A 20,055-nucleotide genomic window follows, 5' to 3' on the forward strand; every position below is an offset into this window, starting at 1 on the left:
GAGACGGCCCCACCCAGCTAGCCATGCTATCCACCCAGCTATCCACTCCCTTGGTGAAGACCCAGCCCATCAAACCAGAGTCCTTGCCTCACTTTCAAACTACAGAGCTCCGGGCTGTTAAAGAGTCTCGCAGAGCAGAGTGCCTGGGTGAATCCGTCTCCACACTAGCTTTGTTGGGGTGGGGGTAGTGGTGGTTGGCCTTTTAATGTGGACTTAAGGTGAAAAACTTTTCTGGCTGGTTATTTTCAAAGAGCTGAGAGGGTCGAAGTGGTGCCCTCCCTGACCATGGCTAAGTTGTCATCCTCTCTTACAGAGGGAGACACAGCTGGTGGCGGGGATGCATGCTCACAACTGAAGCTCCAGTGGCAAAAAGTCCTTTCCAGCCCCAATCTATGGACAGACATGACCCTTGTCCTGCACTGATATGAAGGCCTCAAGGTTCCAGGTTGCAGCGGGTGTGAAGCACTGTGCGTCTGCAGAGTGGGGCTACAAACCAGGTGCAGGGTCCCAGCTGGAGACCCTTTGGACCTTGAGCAGTCTCCATCTGCAGTCCCGTGGCTTAAACACCTACTGGTATCTGTGTATATTTAAGTTAAATACAACAATAATGTATGTTACCTAAGCCTCTTGTGGGTTATCTCCGAGATGCAGAAAATGGCCAGATTTCAATAAACGTTGTTACCGGCATTCTCCAGTGCTTATCAAATGGTAAAAGGCTGGCTGGTGGGCCTGGTGGCTCCCCGCCTGTAATCCCAGCAACTTTGGGAGGCTGCAATGGATGGCTTGAGCTCAGGAGTGTGAGATCAGTCCAGGCAACATAGAGATACCCTGTCTACGGAAAAAAACAAAAAATTATCTGGGTGTGGTAGTACACACCTATAGTCCCAGCTACTCGGGAGGCTGAGCCAGGAGGATTGAGAACAGGAGGCTGAGGCTGCAGTAAGCCCTAACAACTAAACAACTGTGCTCCAGCCTGGGCCAAAGGAAGACCCTGTCTCCAAAAAAAAAAAAAAAAAAAAAAAAGTCACACCTTTGTTGTGTTGTGAGCAGCATTTTATTTTTTTGAGACGAGTCTCCGTCACCAGGCTGAAGTGCGGTGGCACAATCTCAGCTCGCTGCAACCTCCGACTCCCGGGTCCTAGCAAATCTCTTGCCTCAGCCTCCCAAGTAGCTGGGATTACAGGCATGCGCCACCACACCTAATTTTTGTATTTTTAGTTGAGACGGCGTTTCACCATATTGGCCAGGATGGTCTCCATCTCCTGACCTTGTGAACCACCTGCCTCGGCCTCCCAAAGTGCTGGGATTACAGGCGTGAGCCACTGCGCCCGGTGGTGAGCAGCATTTTAGAGGAGCCTGGTGAGTGTTGGAGCTGTCCTCTCCCGTGGAAACTGTCTCCAGGGGAGGTTAGGTGCCCCACGGAGCACCATGTCTTGGGTTCGTCAGCTCTGACTTACCAGTGTACCCCCAGGGACACCATGGCCTCTCACAAAACCCAGCCAGACGACAGCATAGAGCCCAGGTGAGTCGGCGGTGGCCCTCCCACCCCCCACACACACAAGTACACACCCATGCTGCTTCATGCCTTTGCAAAGCTTTTATTTCATGTCTGCAGCATGGAATCCACCTGCACATGGCATCTTAGCTGCGAAGGAGTAAGCAGTGCACAAAAAGGAATGAGTGGGCAGAACCAATGGCCTCTACAAGCTGCCTTCCAGCAGCCTGCCAAGGCCATGGCAGAGACTACAAACAAACACAAGCAAACAGTCTCTTCACGGCTGGAGTCTGAAAGGTCATAGTGGCATGTGTGTATTTGACAAAATTAAAAGTGTGCATAGTCCATTACATGCATAAAACACTAACAGTAAAAATCCTGTTTACACGTGACTGCAGCAGGCAGGTAACCAGTTTCACCACTGCCCTCCTGCCACATCACATCAAGTGCCATGGTTAGAGGGTTTTTCATATGTAATTCTTTTATTCTGTAAAAGGTAACAAAATATACAGAACAAAACTTTCCCTTTTTAAAACTAATGTTACAAATCTGTATTATCACTTGTATATAAATACTATATAGCTGATCATTAATAAGGTGTATAAGTACAACAATGTATTCTAACTGTTAAGCAAAAAAACCTAAAAAAAAACCAAAAAAAAATTTATCCAAGTGTCCTACATACACCACTCACGCTGGTGATCACTGTGCTTTCTGCCAGCTGCATGGAGTGACGGAAGGAGGGAATCATTGTGTGTGTGCGAGAGTGCTTCAGACTCAATTTCCCAAAAAAATTTTCACCCCTCAAAGCATGTAAATATACAAAGATGGATCCTTCATAGAAATTAAAAACAAAAATCAATTTGAGCTCATTTCAAATACAGAACACGTATGGCACAGATGGAAGCCACGCAGCGGTTTCCTTTAACGATGCTGACTCTCGTACCACACAGGCCAGCATGAAGTTTCTTACTCAGACTTTACAGGCATTTTCTGTAATTTAATCAGTCCTGCTCCCAGCACAACACAGGAGGTGATTTGAGAATAATCGCGAGAATCAGGCCTGCTTGGCACTATGATACAACTGGGGAAAACCAACCAGGGCGCCTCCCTGGTTCCCAGCCCATGTTTCTGTTGGGTAACTGCTTTTTAAAGGAACTGGGCTCTCGGAGTTCCTAGACTTGGAGCACTAAAGACACAAGCGTGGCGAGGCTGGCAGTGCCAGCGGCAGCGCCCGATGTGAGCGCCCCTCTGCCCTCGGTCCTGGCCTGGCCATTACAGGGCCTCGAACTCGTCGATGCGCTGCTTGGTGTTGCCCTGCCGGATCTGCCGCAGCGTCTTGTACTTGTCCCGGCCTTGCCTCATGTTCTCGTTGTGGATGATGTCATTGTGGGTCCTCTTATTCTCATCTCGGGCCTGGGACAGCTCACTGCTCAGCGTCTGTAACATTAAGCAGCATTGGTCAGGTCCCTTTCTCCCCACATGGCCCAGCCCCTCCCCTAGGAAAATGGGAAGGGCAAGAGGGGTGCTAGGTGGGGCTGGCTCACATCGCTGCCTTCCCCAAGCCTGTCTGCTGCAAGAGCGAGGCAGGCCCCCTGGAGACACACAGCCCCTTGGGCCTCACCAGCAGCTGCCGCTGCACACGCTCGTTCTTCTCTGCCTCAGTGATACGCTTCTCCTCATTGCGGTCATCCCGGATGCCCTCACTAGAGAGCTCTGCACTGTAGCCCGTGGGCTCTGCGCCCTCATCCTGCAAGCTCTCCTGGACATGGTAGCTCAGTGGCTCGTACACGGGGGGTGGCGGGGGCGGGGGTGCCGTCATCACCAGGTGCAGCTCCTCCTTGGTCTTCACCAGGTCATCCTGGGCTTCTTTGGCCTTTGGAAAGCAAATTAATAGGTGAGGACTTCTCACCCAAAAGTATTTTCCTCCTGGCTATAAGAACCAACTGTTGCCTCCCTCTGTCCTGGCACGTGAAGGCAGCACTAAACCGTGCTGGGCCATGGCTTCGAAGAGGAGCCCCTCAAGGTGCATATGGGGTTTACAACCCTCTGCATCCAAGACAGGAAGAGGAACTGTGATGCCGGAGCCTGGGCAGTTTTAAAACTACCATTTCTTGGCTGGGCGCGGTGGCTCAAGCCTGTAATCCCAGCACTTTGGGAGGCCGAGACGGGTGGATCACGAGGTCAGGAGATCGAGACCATCTGGCTAACATGGTGAAACCCCGTCTCTACTAAAAAAAAATACAAGAAACTAGCCGGGCGGCGTGGTGGGCGCCTGTAGTCCCAGCTACTCGGGAGGCTGAGGCAGGAGAATGGCATGGACCCGGGAGGCGGAGCTTGCAGTGAGCTGAGATCCGGCCACTGCACTCCAGCCTGGGCGACACAGCGTGACTCAGTCTCAAAAAAAAAAAAAAACCCAAAACTACCATTTCTTTGTTTTCTGTCTATAACTCTAGACATTATATAATTTTTAGATTAAAAAAATCCTGTTAAATGAGTAACAGGCTCGTTCCTAGCCTCCCCTCATGCCACGGTCATTATCAAGTGGTCTCCTGCTCACCACCTGCAGTCCTTCGAACAGTGTCACAGATGCCCAGTCCTGCCTGCCCCATCCCAGCCCTGGAGTCGAGCTTAGTGTGGATCTGTGCTGGAGCCAGCTCTCCTCACTTACCTCTTAACAGGTACTTTCTCAAAAACCTAAGAACCAAAGTCTTCTGCTTGCAACTTCGGATGGTGATATGGCTGTGTCCCCACCCAAAGCTCATGTCCAACTGTAATCTCCACATGTTGGGGGGATTACCTGGTGGGAGTGACTGGATCATGGGGTGGTTTCCCCTAGGCTGTTCATGTGCTAGTGGGTGGGTTCCAAGTGAGAGCTGATGGTTTCAGTGTTTGGCACCACCCCCCTTTGCTTCTCTCTTCTGCCCTCACGTAAGAGGTGTGCCTGCTTCCCCTTCGCCTTCTGCCATGACTGTAAATTTCCTGAGGCCTCCCCAACCATGTGGGACTCTGAGTCAATTAAACCTCTTTTCTTTAACTACCCAGTATCAGGTAGTTCTTTATAGCCGTGTGAGAACAGACTAATACAGATCGGCAGCAGGAATGGGGGCTGGAACAAAGGCAAGGAGGCACTAGGCAGAAGCGGCCCTGGAGAGCCAGGAGACACATCCCCAGAAGGCACTACCACAGATGGAGAAGTCACAGTGGGGGAAGAACAGGCCAGAGGATCTGTGAAGGAGAAGAGCTTCTTAAAGCCTGGTGTGCAGTCTCCAATGGGAACCATCCCCAGACTTTCTCAGGGGCTGTGCCTTCCTGGAGGGCACAGGGGATCCCAGCTTCTCTCTCCCAGAGAGAAGCCCTGCGTGCATCTCACAATGACAGCTACAGCTGATTAAACCTCTGTGCCAGGTCCTGGGCATGGGACCTCACATCTGCAGAGCAACTTTATGAGTTGGGTATTGCCCCCATTCTACAATACGGAAAATGAGGCTGGGAGAGGTGATGCTACTAGCCCCCAGTCAAATAGCTCATGGGCGGCAGAGCCCGGCTCTTGCTCCAGCCTAGAGACTTCCAAGGACCTGGATCTTTTCATGGTGCCCGCTACATATACCGCTGCAGGAGGTTGTGTTTTAGGCACTGCGACCCCATTGCAAGGGGCACATAATCAGATTTAAAACCAGTTCCTGACTGGAGGCTATAAGATTAGCACTGAACAGTTTGGGGTGGAGGGAGCAAGGTTGTGAAAATCAATCAGAAGTCCTCCCTCTATGAATCCAGCAGCTGCACTGACTCATGTACAGTCAAACCCATCTCTTTGGGGATGTCTACTTCAATAATACAACTGGTATCGGCAGAGGATCATGAGACATCCCAGAAGCTTCCAGTAGGACATGGCAGCTGATCCAGACCTCTCCCCCAACCCACCCACCTGCAGAAGGGCCCCACCGCAGGCCGTGCGGTTTCCCCCATGCAGACTCACCCTGTGCTGCCACTCTTCAACCTCATCCTCCTTGCGCCTCCGCGCCTCTTCCAGGAGGGCAATCTTGGCAGTGTATTCTGCAAGCTCCGCAGCCTGGGAAGGGAATGCCAAGCTAAAGTGACTTCTGATATCCTTTCAACAGAGTCCAGTTGTGAATGAGTGTTAATGTGTGTTGGTGAGCAGCCTCCACTGTGACATCTGAGTCCCCGTCACCCCCACTCCATGGCCAGCAGGGTTTGTGCACCCTCTCTGCCATCTCTTCCTGGATGCCCACACCCACCTTCAACGGGTGACCCTGGCAACAGCCCGGCCCCTTCCCCCGCCAGCTGCTTCAGTCCCCAGCAGATCAGCTTACAGCTTCCAGTCATGACAATTATTACAAGGCAGGTGTCATATTTTCCATCCACAGAAGCAGCCTCTCTATAATTCAGCATCTTGAAACTCAGGCCATTCCTACCAGCTGCTCCTGGCTCTTTATCTGATCCACCGCCTGTCTCTCCAGCTCCTCCTTAGCCCGCAGCGCGGCCATGCGGTCAGCCTCTAGGCGCTCAGCCTCCTCCTGCGCCCGCTTCCTCTCCTCCTCCAGCTGCAGGGCCCTCTGAATCTGCTCCGAGAGCTCTGAGAAGACACAAAGCCAGAGCCGTTCAAGCCCTTGGCCCAGGAACCTAGGAGCCCTTGCCTTCCATTCACACCCCCAAAGCCACAGAGCCCTAGACCAAGTCACAGGTCAAGGGGATGTCTTCCAGTGACCCTGGAGGAAAGCACTTCACATTGCTGTTGTTTCCATGACAACTTCAAGATGGCTAGAAACCCATCCAACGTGGTGGGCCAGGCGCCCTCTGGCATGCCTGACTCAACCCTCTTGGCGTTAACTCTCCCCAGGTCAGCCGCCCGCTGTGCTGGTGGCCCACACTCCACTCAGAACACAAACACCCTTCCCATCTGTGCTAAGGGCTGCCAGTGAACATAGCATCTGTGGCACCTTATGTAATCAGCCCAGCTGCTGGGGTTGTCGACTGGAGCTGTGCTGGGGAGTCTGGTTCTGAAGAAGCATTTGGGTTTTAGTCTAGAGATCGAGGACAGTGCAGCATAGCCCTGTCACTCATAGGCTGTGGGACTGTGGGAAGATCACTGTACCGCACCAAACCTTACTGTACTCATCAGGGAAACTGGGTGATTGAGCACTTACTGCAAAGGACTAGGGAAATTTTAAAATACAATGTCTTAGAACAATTAGCACCAAAGTTAATGAAGTACAGAATTGTTTTCCAAACCAAGTAACTATTTTATCATTTCGGTTGTGAGTCTGCGCTGTGGGACATGTTCTTGGTTTCCTTTCCGGTGGCTGGGTGGGTGTGGCCCCTGCCCCTGTGGAAATGCATGACCCAGTGTAGAGTGCCAGCCCCAGGGCGCCTGACCTCTCTCTGCCTTCTTGGTCTTCTCCTCGTAGTCCTGCAGCCGCAGCATCAGCTCCTCCTTCTCACGCATCATCTGCTCTTTCTCTCTCTCCACAGTTTCTCTCCTTTTCTTCTCTGTTTCCAGCTGTTGCCTGGTGCAGGGAAAAAGAGGCACAGGGAGATTTAGACTGGCAGGAAAGTGAGGGGTCAACACACTTCATGGGTATGTGCAGCTCCAGGATGGACTTGGCATCCTGAGGGCCACCCTGGCCTGCCGCCAGCCTGAGCTGCCTGAGGGAGCAGCCGCTCCAGGGCTGACACCAGACTCAGCACCACAGCAACCTTCCAGAGACAAAGGCCTCAAAAATCCCAGTGTGGCGAATGGGTTCCATTCCACCAGGCTCTCCCCATCAGCTCCGCGGTCACCTGACAGGCACTGGCTGCCACAGCAGGCAGGGCTGGCAGTAGCTGAGCTGGGAGAACACAGGCCCCCGCTCTGGCCTCCCATGCTCACCGCTCCAGCTGCTTCTGATGCTTCTCCTCCCGGGCCTGGGCCTTCATCTGCTGCACCTCGATGGTGTCGGGCTTCCTACGGCGCATGTACAGCTCGTGGTTGCCCATGCAGAGCTGTAGGATCCGCTTGTTAATTCTCAGGCGGGGGGCATAAAACACAAAGTCCTATAAAACAGAACAGGGATACCTGGACTTAAGCTCCTTTGTTTGGTGTTCTTCTCCCAAACCATACTTCACAAAGGTCCGGAACTTTTCTAAAAGAACAAATGTAGCAGAACAGGGATGGCAGTGTCTCAGCACTGGAAATGTGCATTCTCCAGGACGGGTGGAGGAAGGGCACGTGCTGCGTGTGTGTGTGGTTACATGTGGGTATGTACATGCTGCATGCACAATGAAATCCCGCTGCATGTAAACTGCAAAGCTTTTCCAAGGTGAGAACTCTCAGCCTTGGGAAACCCTTCAAGTCTCAGAGCTGCCTGCTCTTCCAGGTAGCCACCTCTCTCATGACGTCCTCTCCAGCCTCACTGCTCCGTCCCCAATGCTTGCCTGGATTGCCTCTGCTTCTATTTGAGCTTCCTCTGGCACAGCCTCCCCTCCCACACTGTTATTGCTATGCTGACCAGGTCACCATCCTGACTGTCAATGCCAGCCTAGGAGCTCCAGGATGAGCTCCAGGGCCTGGGCCCAACACATACGGAGACCTTTTGACTCTGGGCCCAGCCTCCCATGTGCTCTCAGTTCTCTCTCAACGCTGTCCAGCCCTGCTCCTGCACCCGCCACACCCGCTACAGATGCTCGCTGCAGTGGCAACTGTTGCTTCACTCCGGTGACTCCTTTCAGCATCTCACTCCTATAAGGCCATCAGCTCCCGAGAGCAGGGGCCACATTCACTCATCTCTATCTTCCCAAGGTCAATATTTGAGGTGCTCAGTACCTGCCAGACATCACCAGCTCGTGTGGCATCGACAGCCATGTGCAAGCTCCATGGCCTTGAGCACATCCCTTCACCAGGCTCAGGGCCTTCAACCATAAGGCAGGGATGCCAGTATATCAAGGGACTTCAGATATAGGACTCAATCCTCCCAGCAGTCCCGTTAGATGCTGGCATCCCCACCTTATCGGTGACGTTCAGGAGGTACTCGGAACAGCACCTGGCGCAGTAAGAGCTGGCTGACACACACAGCGGTCATTCCAATTGCTAGTGCCTTGCAAGACCGCAACCAGAGGAGCCTCCTCGAAATCAAGGCAGAATCACAGCCTTCAGGAAACTCATGACCATGACTGGAAACATTCGGGACACAGCTGACAATCTTAGCCCCAACTCCTTGCTACTGCTGTGATGAGCTTACAAGACAGAAGAATAGAAACTCCCACAAAAAGTTGTTTTCTCCCATCAAAAGTGACTTTGTCAGCTTCCTTTTAACCTCAGGGCCCCCAGCATCCAGCTTCTGACCATTTGGAACAGGGACGGGGTGGCTAAAACAAAGAAACAGCGCGATACATCCCACAGCAACTTCTGAGACCTAATGAGGAACTGGCTGAGCGGACTCATCGACATATCTGAGAAGAATCTATTTAGCTTCTCAGTCATTTCATCTGTTCCAGAAATCCTGGGGTGAGAGGTGATGCCAAGCCCTGAGAGCCCATTAACTTCCCAGGTGGGGCTGTCTTTGGGGTTTCACACCCTTGTTGTTAAGTCATTGGGTTTTCCAGGGAGGAGTCTGTGGAGCTGGGAGCAACCTGCCTTTTTATTTCCCACCTATCCCTTATTACACAAGAGGAAACAATCCTGCATTACAGCTTCAGAGGACTCTACCAAATAGGCTCTGACTGACTCAGAACGCTGATTAGCACCAACTCCCGGTGGGGGTGCAGGGGTAGGGCGGATCAATGAAAAACCTCAATGTTAACTTCAGGTTAACATAACAATGTCCCCCTCTCCCCCTTTCCCTGCAGAAGACAGGTCCTGCCAGAAACGGGAACCAGGAGAATTTGGGGAGTCCACTGCCAGTGGGTGAGGGAGGACGGTGCCTGGCAGGAAATCTCTCCCAGTGCCTTATGAAGGAAGCCAGTTTCTCAAGTTAAAACAAAGATTCATACTGAAAGGTTTCTAAATCCAAGTCCCTAACCTGATGCAGGATGCAGCTTCCTGATGCAGAACGAGGACACGACAAGACCTGGAGCAGGGTTTTTAAACTGGCCGAGGACCAGCAAGGTAAAAATGCAAACTAGGCACAAGGAAAGTTCAAGAAAAATAAACCCAAGACCCTACAAATACAGAAGGAGAGAAGGTCAAAGGGCCCCTTTTCAAGTCCCCACGATGCCGGGAAACTCTCCCACAAGAGGCCAATCCCAAGGCTCATCTGGCCGCAGAGATGGCAGGAGGCTCCTGGGAAGGCCACGTGGAGGAAGCGGTTGAAGAGTCAGAGCAGAAATGCTGCTTTCTCCAAATTTCAGCTGCCTGTGGCCTTTTCCATGAGGCCACAGAAACAAAAGGCCCTTTTGAAAGGGAAAAGGCAGCCGCCTCAGCCCCTTGTAAGGTCACCTGGGCAGGCTGTGTCAGCTGTCTACAAGGTCCCATCTAAGAGCCAAAGCATGGCGCCAAACTGCTGTATGCACTTTAGCAGGGAAGAGAAGCTGACTTTTAAAAAGGACATGCCAATTGTTGGGAGAGAACTGGACAAAGACTCATTATGAGTTCACAGCAGAAACCACATGGAGTGAGGGTGACCCCTGAAAGTCAACACGAGATAAGGAATCCAAGGAATCCCACCGCCTCAAACTTTGGGGCTTCCTCTTCTTTTACATCAAGTTCGATGTTGAAAACTTGAACTTCTTCTGCCCAAAGTTTACAGACTGAAGCAGGGCAGTGACTCGAGTAGCCCTGGGGTGATGTGGGGGTGACAGAACTCCACCTCCTCAAACCAGGGCCCACTCAAGGCAGATACTGCTGCCTCAGTGTGGCTCCTGCCCAACCTGCCAAAGGAATCTCACCCCCATCTTCTGATCCGGTTTAGTTTTTAATCACAGCTGTACTGTTAAATTTACTACCAGGAAGTATCTCATCTGCCTTGTTTTTAACCCTTTCCTCCACTTAAATGTAGGCTTCACCAGGGCAGGAGCTTTGCCTTGCTCATGGCGCGCACAGCCCTGGAAGAGTGCCTGGGACAGCGTGCCACCAGTGAATATTTCTTTTGCTTAAGAGATGGCTTCACATGAGGCTACTCTATAATAAAGGCACAGGCACGAGATGTATCACAATGGCTTCTGCTCGGGGCTTATTATGAAATATTCTTCAGCTCTTCAAGAGATGAACTTATATCAAACACACACGCACAAACATTCTGAAACAATCTAGTCCAGAGCTTCTGCTCTAGTCAGATTTTTAATAAAAGTGTTCTGAGAAGGCAGTAGCATCACAGAGTATGCAGCAGCCTACTGATGAGAGATTTCAGAATTTTCTTGCTCTTCTAAACCGCACCAATCTCACTACCCAAGTGACATGAAGATGCTATGACCCTCCATTCATGATGTTGCATATTAACATGAACTGCTGCCATGGAGCCTTAGAGTGCATTCAATACGCATTCAATTTTAAATAACTGTGTAACTACCCAGACTAGCAGCCAACAGTTTGCAAACAACAGGAGACTTTTTATTTTGGAGACGGAGTCTAGTTCTGTTGCCCAGGATTGAGTGCAGTGGCACAATCTCAGCTCACTGCAACTTCTACTTCCTGGGTTCAAGCGATTCTCCTGCCTCAGCCTCCTAAGTAACTGGGATTACAGGTGCCCACCACCACGCCCAGCTAATTTTTGTATTTTTAGTAGAGATGGGGTTTCACTGTGTTGGCCAGGCTGGTCTCGAACTCCTGACCTCGTGATCCAGCCACCTCAGCCTCCCAAAGTGCTGGGATTATAGGCGTGAGCCACTGCGCCCAGCCAAGACATTTTTAACAAAGAAAAAAATACTTTCACAAAATTGTCCAGACCTGCAGATTTTAAATTATGCTAGACAAACCTGTATGGGGGGAGAAGTAACAGGACAATAACACCACATACTGTTCTAAGTGGATTTACTATTGCTAAGCAGTACCCAGTCCCAAAAGGGTTAACGGACAACCAAGGTATGGACCACAGCCCATGTTTGCCTCTCCAAGCTTAACACTGTAACTAAGGAACAAAAATTACATGAGAACACAAAGTCCTTTTCAATCTATAATCTTCGTAAAATTCAGAACAGGCTCTAAGGTGGATTAACAGAATTTCTTCAGGTGGCAATTTTTTAGAGAACCAGATTTATGATTAGATAACAAAATCCTTACCCCTTCTACAATGCTACAGGTATGTGCATATGTCTCAAATGTTCTGAGCTAACAAAAGCTTAAATGTCGGCAGAATAAATAAAACCAAAACAAATTTCCATAATGCACTGGTCTCTGCAACTATTACAATCAATACTCTCAGATTTCAGGACATGAAGTGTCGCCTTCTTACTATCTCCTCCCAAAATGACTTCCTGCTAGTGTCACCTGTGTGAGGACACACACTTCTGACAACAGAAGCGGGTGAAGCCTAGACGAAACCTTGGGGACCAGCAATGCTTAGGTCCAAGTCTGACTGTCCCTATCTTGGGTAAGTTCCAGCACAGCTCTGAAAGGCAAATCTGGCCCTTGAGACTCACAGGTCCCACTGTTGATCAGGTGCCGGGGAGAGTCCCCACACCCAGGTGCTCCAGGAGGCAAGCTGGCTCTCCACACCAAAAGCACAGCATTTTGGGAAATGCTTATCATTTGGCTAATGACTCAGAACTGCCCTTTTATTCGTAAGGAAGATCATGTGAAAAGTTAAGTGGTCTCCACTGCAACAACTGCCTGGCCCACAGGATCTCTGGCCCTCACTGTAACCACATAGGGAGTTTGGACTACCACCGGCTACTCATCACAGAGAGAAATCTGTTATCCTGACAAGTATAAGAATGAAAAACAGTAGCCCCTGAATAGAATCCTTTGGAACTTACAGGTGCCTTCTTGTCGATGGGTTTAATGACAAACTTTTTGTCATTGAAAGAGATGTTCCTGATTTCACTCCAAGGGAAGCCAATCTTTGGGGTTAACCTGAGGTTAAAAAGAGAAAGTGAATGGTTAGATGTATACGTATGTTCTTGGATTGGCTAAGAGATTCGCAAATCAATTCTTATTACTTCAATTAAAATAATATGCCTCTTAACCCAGGAGGCATAATGTGTTATATGCTATTATCAAATAGTTCCCACCTGTCCTAGGTTAAGCCAAGTGGCTGGCTTTAAGGCATCTGCAACCTTAGTCTGCAATTCCTACCCAGGCACCTTGACCCTCCCTCAGGTATCTTCTGCTATTCATTCCCACATCACATCACCACACTCGCCTACCTCTCATCCTGCCAGAGCCCACTCTCAAGCACTGTGCTGGAGCAGCCCTACTTTCAGTCGGCCGATCTGATTAACTTACTCTCCTCATATGTCAACACAATTCTTAACTCAGCATCTAAGAGCTGTCAAATCCAGCCCCAAACTCCACGGTTCAGACCCACCTTTCAACACACGGTTCCCCGGGGCTGCCTCCCTTTCCCTTGAGGCCTCCCTTAACATGCAGGCTCTTCTGCTACATTCTGTTTGCTGAATGTTAAGTTACTGATCATTTAGTTTTATGAAACCAACAGGGAGGGCCAAGATCCCATCATGCTCCTAGACGTGCCATACTCAACAGAGCTTGCCAAGAAAAATGGACAAAGGCCTTGCTATGCATTCTGCTCTTCTGGTTTTCATTCTAGTACGTGTTCTCCTGGCTGGACAGACATCTTCTAATGCCACTCTCCAACTTCCAGGACAGCCCTCAAACTAACAGCCCTAATGAAAGCCCCACAAGGCCAACCCTACTTAGCCAATGCAATGCCATGACTGGCCAGACTCTGGCTTTTATTAGCATTCCCAAGTTCATCATATGACTTCAAGACCATAATGCTCTGCTCACCTCACGCTTCCCACCCTCTTCTTCCAACACATTTTACCAGGGATAATGCCATTCTGGAAGTAACGACAAATCCTCAAAACCACCATCCAGTAATGCTGCCCTCCAAAACAGTCCTTTCCAACATCCCACAAAAACCTTCATTTTAGAAGTAGCAGGAAGGTCAAGCAATCTATGGCCTACCAACAGCTTCAATACTGATGAGCGATGCAAGTTTCATTATGACATCATCAACTACATCAAGGCAGTGGGGTGGACTCTGGAGGCTGAGGGCAAACATGTAAGCCTGACAGCTGGCCCTTCTGGGGAACAGCATGGTCAGTCATGGTGTGCCTGCAGGAATGATGGCAGGGCACTGACCAGACCATGGTTCTAAATGTCAAAGCTTTTGTATACATCCTTTCTTTCACAGTGCTATGCTCTAGAATCACCAATCCCATAAAAAACACACCTGGCATTCAAACAAACATGAAATGAGTTTGTTCTTTTATCTTCGAGATGTAATTTTCTTCACACGTTTCAGAGCATTGAAGGGGAACTCCAGATACCGCCTACTAGCCCTGCTACTGACTTCAGCCTATGTCCTCCTTACATTGAAAGGCTGTTGAGAGTGGCATCAGGTAGGCATGTGTTGCTTCTGCAGCACTTCCTCCCAAAACACAAGAGCAGCCTGCTGGCACCAACAGAGGAGCTAGGATCCAAGCTCCGGAGGCTCTGCCCACAGCACATAGCACTGTGAGCCAGCGTGTGGCATCCTGAAACTTCAAGGGCCTAGGATCCAGTCTCTATACAGGACTCTCAAAACAGGTTCTGACCTTAGAAAACTTAGGCCTCCAGCTCTCTGGTGTGTCTAGTAAGTTTGTCCTCTTAGGACTTTGAAACCTCAAAAACAATTCATAGCCACTCATAAGGATAATTGCAGTATCAAAATAAAAAGGTTAAACATGAAAATTATGACTCACTTTTGAATTAAAGAACTTCTTTTAATTCTTGACCAAAGTTGGAAAATTAAAGCCCAAGGATTTCCTTTTTCCTAAGAAATCACATATAGGACATGAACAGGGTCCACAGAGAAGGGGGCCACAGGGTTCGTAAGTGTCCTTGCTTAGGCCACACATTAAGAAAGCATGATTCTCCAATAACAGGGACCAGACAGAGGCCTCTGCAGAAATGGCTGATTCCAGGACTAGTACGGGGAACGCAAAGGATGAACTTGGTGCATCTTGAGGAGCCAGAGAGTAAGGAAGCCTGCAAACAATGCAGGGCTCACACTTTAAGGTGCTCCTAAAGGCCAAATCTCAAACCACCTGAGCAAGAAGATACATACTCATAGATTATAACCTGAAGACCGAAACACATATCCATGAGTCCATATTAATGTAACTGAATAAATGGAGAAAGAAATTGGCTCCTTACAGAATTCCAATACATGTAAAAAGAAGTTTTTAAAAATCACAATTTCTCAAATACCACAGTAATCTCATCAATGGTAGCTGGAACTAGAATGTTTACATAGTTTAAAATTATCTCCCCCAAATAAACTGACCAATTGTAAAGGGAAGGATAGTGATGTCACAGTGAAGAAACTTGGCAGACACCACCTTAACTAATAATCAAAATTAGCACCACCTAAGATAAGATATACTGACCACATGTGCCACCTTGAAAGAGGCCCTGGAAGGGCAAAACAGCACTTTCTTCTCACCAAAAATGTACAACTCCAAATAATGAGAAAACACCAAACAATCCAAGTTGAAGGGCTTTCCAAAGTCAATGGCCAGTACTCTTCAAAGATATCAAGGTCATGACAAAAAAAAGACTATCCTACATCAAAAGAGATGGGGAGGTCTAACAACTCACTGTAGGTGTGGCTCCAGAGAGGGTCTCGGGGCAGAAATAGGACATCAGTGAGAAAACTGATTAAAATGAGAATAAGATCTAGAGACTATTAACATTAATTTTCTGATCTTGGCATTTGGACTACGGTTACATAAGGTGTTAATGTTTGAGGAAGCTAAGTGAAGGGCATATAGGAATTATTTATACTATTTTTAGAATATTTTTAAAGTTTGAAATAATATGTATTTTTTAAACTGAGATGGGGTCTTACTCTGTCACCCAGGCTGGAGTGCAGTGGCACAATCTTGGTTCACTGCAGCCGCCGCCTCCTGGGCTCAAGTGATCCTCCCACCTTAGCCTCCCAAGTAGCTAGGACCACAGGCATGCGCCACCACACCCAGCTAATTTTTTGTACTTTTGGTGGAGACGGGGTTTTGCCATGTTGCCCAGGCTGGTCTTGAACTCCTGACCTCAAGGGATCTGCCTGTTTTAGCCTCCCAAAGTGCTGGGATTACAGGTATGAGCCACCATGCCCAGCCTGAAATGACTTTAAAATGCAAGAATGGGCCAGACACGGTGGCTTACCCCTGTAATCCCAGCATTTTGGGAAGCCAAGGTGGGCAGATCATTTGAAGTCAGGAGTTTGAGACCAGCCTGGCCAACACAGTGAAACCCCATCTCTACTAAAAATACAAAAATCAGCCGGGCGTGGTGGCGTGTGTCTGTAGTCCCAGCTACTCGGGAGGCTGAGGCAGGAGAACCGCTTGAACCCAGGAGGCAGAGGGTACAGTGAGCTGAGATCGTGCCACTGCACCTCCACCCTGGGTGGCACAGTGAGACTCCGTCTCAAAAATAAATAAATAAATAAATGCAAGAATGAATGATTTAAAAATTTCAATCCAAAATATGCAGCTGAGGGTGATAATGTTCTATATGTCTTAAGATTTTGCATTTTTCGGGCCTATCTGTCAAAACTCAGCAAATGAACACTTAAGATTACATTTCATTGTATTTAAATTTTACATCAAAAGAACAAAACATAACCAACCTCTAGTATATCATATGCACTTTCATTTTGAGGAAGGATATGGATGCTTGCAATTTTCTTGGAAATGTGTTAGAGGGCCAGAGGGTGACAAGTGATGTGCAGATGGAAAGAGACGTGAGACAGCAAGTGAAGCCCTGAGTACCTATCTGGCAAGGAATTTAAAACACACGTTCTGTGGCTCCTGTTCCAGTCTCCAAGCTTCCCGTGCGCCCTTTCCCTTTAAGAAGGGAGCCCTGGACCTAGTGCACTTCCAGAAACTCCTACCTACAGAAGTACTTCTATGATGAAATCTGCCCAAAGAAGTATGAAGCTAAGGGGAAAAAAAGTGATTTTATAGGACTACAGATAGATCAGGTTCCTGTAGTTTTTGTTTTTGCTCTGAGAGTGTCAGGTTTCAAATTCTAACGCAGCTAAACTTTCTCTGTTCACAAGCTTATAATGCCAGTCAGGAGGGCGCTTACCTGTTTTTGCCCTCTTTATACTCCCACCTAGTCCAAGCTAAGGGTTTAAAGAAAGATGACAAATAGTCCTACATGCTCCCACTTAATGGTTATGTGTACAATGAAAAGGGGACCCCAAGAGACAGATTTCCAGCCAGACCCTATTTAGTACTAAACAGGTAAGTGTTTTAATAAAATAGAGACTTTACTTGCAGAGTACAAATCTTAGAGCTCAATTTCCATATTCAATAGGTTAACTTTCTCACCTGAACAATGTTTCAGGCATATTTAATTCTCCTAGTTCCACTGAGAGAGGTAACAGCACAACAGCTGGCTGTTCTCAGCACTCCTCAGACTTCAGGACAGTCTCCTGCTTATGCTGCTACCAAGTTATCGATATTTGTTCAAAAGGGAAAGAATTTGGGCCTATTAATTGACTGAATATCTACATAAGTGCTTTTTTTGTGAAGAGAGGGGTGTGCCTTCAGGAATGGGGAGAAGAGAGGCAGAAAGTGAGCCTGTCCAACACCCCAGTGTGCTCTGAGGGAAAAGAACCATCCGAGAGAGTTGCCAGGTTCACCGCTCAATGGTGGGGGAGGGGTAGCAGAGAGCTAGACCAGTACTAAATAGGGCACACAGCCACATTTTTACTTGGAAGAAATGGACATTTAACGTGGGCTGGGGCAGCTACAAGCTGACATCAGCAAGTTCCTGCTCATGGCTGTTTTCCTGCAGGTTGAAAAACCTGTTTGGACAGCCCTGGCCTGGCCACATTAGAAAATCTGGTCTTGTTCAAGAGATTTCAAAGGCAGAGGCAGTTTCCCACATACGTTCCCACGAGGACTTGGTGCACCTCTCCTTGGCATGACTATCTTAAGAGCCATGGCTTCAGCACTGGGGTCTCCCAGAAAGATGGTGTCCTGGTTCCAAGTTCCTGTATCTACCCACTTTCCCCACTTCTTTAAATTTTTTTTTGAGACACAGTCTCGCTCTGTCACCCAGGCTAGAGTGCAGTGGCACAATCTTGGCTTACTACAACCTCTGCCTCCCAGGCTCAAGTGATCGTCCCACCTCAGCCTCCTGAGTGACTGGGATCACAGGCATGCACCACCATAGCCAGCTGATTTTTTAAATTTTTGGTAGAGACAGGGTTTCGCCATGTTCCCCAGGCTGGTTGAGACTCCTGAGCTCAAGGGATCCGCCTGCCTCGGCCTCCCAGAGTACTGGAATTCCAGGTGTGAGCCGCTGTGCCTGGCTTTTTCCCGCTTCTTTACCAATGCTACATCCAGCACACTCAGAGTAGGAGCGAACCGAGAGTCCTCAATATCTCATTTCCAGGTTCTCTGAGGAGCTCCTGTCATTCTGACAGGTAAATCACACTGGATCGCGTAACTAACTCCATCCCTAATGGGCACCTTCCTTCCAGCAGACAGCGCCTGCCTCCCTCCCTGTGCAGTATCACCACGTGGGCCCTGGAAGTGAGAGGAGGTTGGGCACAGCTGGCATAGGTCCCTGACCCCCAAGTGAAATAGATCTGTGCCCTGGGTTCTGGCAGGAATCCACATGGTTGCGAATGGAGAGATGGACTCATGTGCAGGTCATTTGTGGAAAGCAGCACCACTCCCTTTGAGAACTCCAGAGAGGATTTTTGGGGAACCTGAGATGTGGTGGAGCTAAGAACAGAAATACCTGAGAACAGGTGAGATGGGTGAGCCTCAAGTGGGAAATGGGGAGAACCATCATTTCAAGGAACAACATGAGGCTAGGAAGGAAACCAGGTACATCCAGGAACTCTGGGCCACTCTGCTCCTTACGTGGAAAGCAGGAACCCAGGCCAAAAGGCAGGGCTTGGCAAAAAGACCCCAAGAGCATTCTTGCCCTGGCACCTTCTTTGCCAGGTCCCTGAAGCTAGAGGCCATCAGAGGGTTTGTTTAGGGGAGCCCTGCAGAGCAATCAGGCTGACTGTGGACAATCGGGGCAGAGACAATTGTCAGGAGGCAGTCAGGAGCCTCTCCCTTCTCTTTTCAGAGGTAGTTTCCTTCTGCCTCTTAAATTCAGGTATCTTCTGATCAGATCAATCTAGAATCTAGGCTTATGCTGATGTCGCGGACTCACCATGGGAAACCTACCCTCACGAACTAGGATGACTTTCCCTGTTTATCCTCAGCAGAAAGCAGGCAAATGCCCTGTATCTGAAAGCAGGACTGTCTGTCCCTGTGGAGAGGCCTGGCTCTGCTGCACTACCTAGCTTGCTTACAGGCCCTCACTCAACAAACAACATAACTAAATGTGAGGTCATTAAGATATCTCCTGCAGACTCCCAGCATTTAGCTAAAGAGTCTACACATACAAGCTATTGTTTACAGCTCTTCAAGTCTCTCATCACACCATCAACATTCTTGGTTGGATTAGCACAAACCGGGAGCCAGGAGTCAGCACTGGCTGGGCTGCCTGTGAAGCAGCTATGAATGGATGTGCTGGTACCTGCAGGTAGCTGAGGTGGAACCTCAGAGGCAGGAGGAGGAGAGGCAGCCTCTGCTCTATTCTGCCATCCTCTCCCAGGTCTGAGCCCACTATTGGCCCTGCCCACCATGAGAGAGGATAATCCACACACCTCTGGACCACCCTCTGAGCGGGCCACAGCAGTCCAAAAGCCCATAAAAGATTCCTACTTGGGGATAGTAATTGCTAAATAAAAACTTCAAAAATAACCCACAAATTTGCCATTTTGCCACTATTTCCAGGCCCACCACCCCACCTACTGAAGATAACTGTGAAGTTCAACTCACTTATCATCTTTCTCATAAATATTCAGTCCAAGGGCATCAACTCCAAGCCAAAGTTCTGTTCCTTTCTTGTTTTTTATCTCGAAATAGTTGATTCCATACATTTCCAGGTCCTGAGCAATCTTCAGGTATTCCAACATAGCATTATCTCTTAATTGGGGAGAGTGAAACAGGCAGAGTCACTGGCAGCACTCGATATCCAGAACACTAAAACCTTTCCAGTATTTTTAAATTAAGGCGCCTTGTGTAGGATGGGCTCAATGCTGTGTGCTGCGTGCAGACAGGCAGGGGCCAGGCAGCAGACTGGTGAGGAGGGGACCCAGGGAGCCCGGAAGCTATGCCTGGGGTGGGTTCCGTGCTGCCCTGCAGCCTCACCATCAAACCCCAAACTTTCAGGAAGAACTGATTCACATTGGCTTCTCTGACAGGTTTTTAAGTTTTATCACTTGGCACAATCCTCCTTTTTCTCTTGCCCACACATATGTCTTCTGGGACTCCCACAACCCTCCCTCATGGGCTTCGAGTTGTTTTTCTTCCACAAAGGATGCTTG

The 20,055-nt window shown here is 49.0% G+C and overlaps 2 protein-coding genes across 13 annotated transcripts in view; one reads left to right on the top strand and one right to left on the bottom strand.

Annotated features, from left to right (window-relative positions):
- Window positions 1–687, top strand: part of SYTL3 (synaptotagmin like 3) — a 113,848-nt gene extending 113,161 nt beyond the window's left edge. For all 10 annotated transcript variants that reach the window (XM_023206049.2, XM_023206050.2, XM_023206047.2 and 7 more), the window contains one exon: window positions 314–687. In XM_023206049.2, coding sequence (XP_023061817.2) covers window positions 314–423 — 110 coding nt within the window. In that variant the 3' untranslated portion in view covers window positions 424–687. The remainder of the gene's footprint in view (window positions 1–313) is intronic.
- An 891-nt stretch (window positions 688–1,578) lies between these two features.
- Window positions 1,579–20,055, bottom strand: part of EZR (ezrin) — a 57,290-nt gene continuing 38,813 nt past the window's right edge. The window contains exons 3-10 of one of the 3 annotated variants that reach the window (XM_023206041.2): window positions 19,508–19,654; window positions 12,404–12,500; window positions 7,386–7,549; window positions 6,893–7,023; window positions 5,932–6,092; window positions 5,475–5,567; window positions 3,120–3,371; window positions 1,579–2,935 (exon numbers count right to left, since the gene is read on the bottom strand). In XM_023206041.2, coding sequence (XP_023061809.1) covers window positions 2,771–2,935; window positions 3,120–3,371; window positions 5,475–5,567; window positions 5,932–6,092; window positions 6,893–7,023; window positions 7,386–7,549; window positions 12,404–12,500; window positions 19,508–19,654 — 1,210 coding nt within the window. In that variant the 3' untranslated portion in view covers window positions 1,579–2,770. The remainder of the gene's footprint in view (window positions 2,936–3,119; window positions 3,372–5,474; window positions 5,568–5,931; window positions 6,093–6,892; window positions 7,024–7,385; window positions 7,550–12,403; window positions 12,501–19,507; window positions 19,655–20,055) is intronic. The other 2 variants (XM_023206039.3, XM_023206040.2) reach the window with 2 other exon arrangements.

This window comes from Piliocolobus tephrosceles, chromosome 5, assembly GCF_002776525.5.
Source record: "Piliocolobus tephrosceles isolate RC106 chromosome 5, ASM277652v3, whole genome shotgun sequence".
Taxonomy (NCBI): domain Eukaryota; kingdom Metazoa; phylum Chordata; class Mammalia; order Primates; family Cercopithecidae; genus Piliocolobus; species Piliocolobus tephrosceles.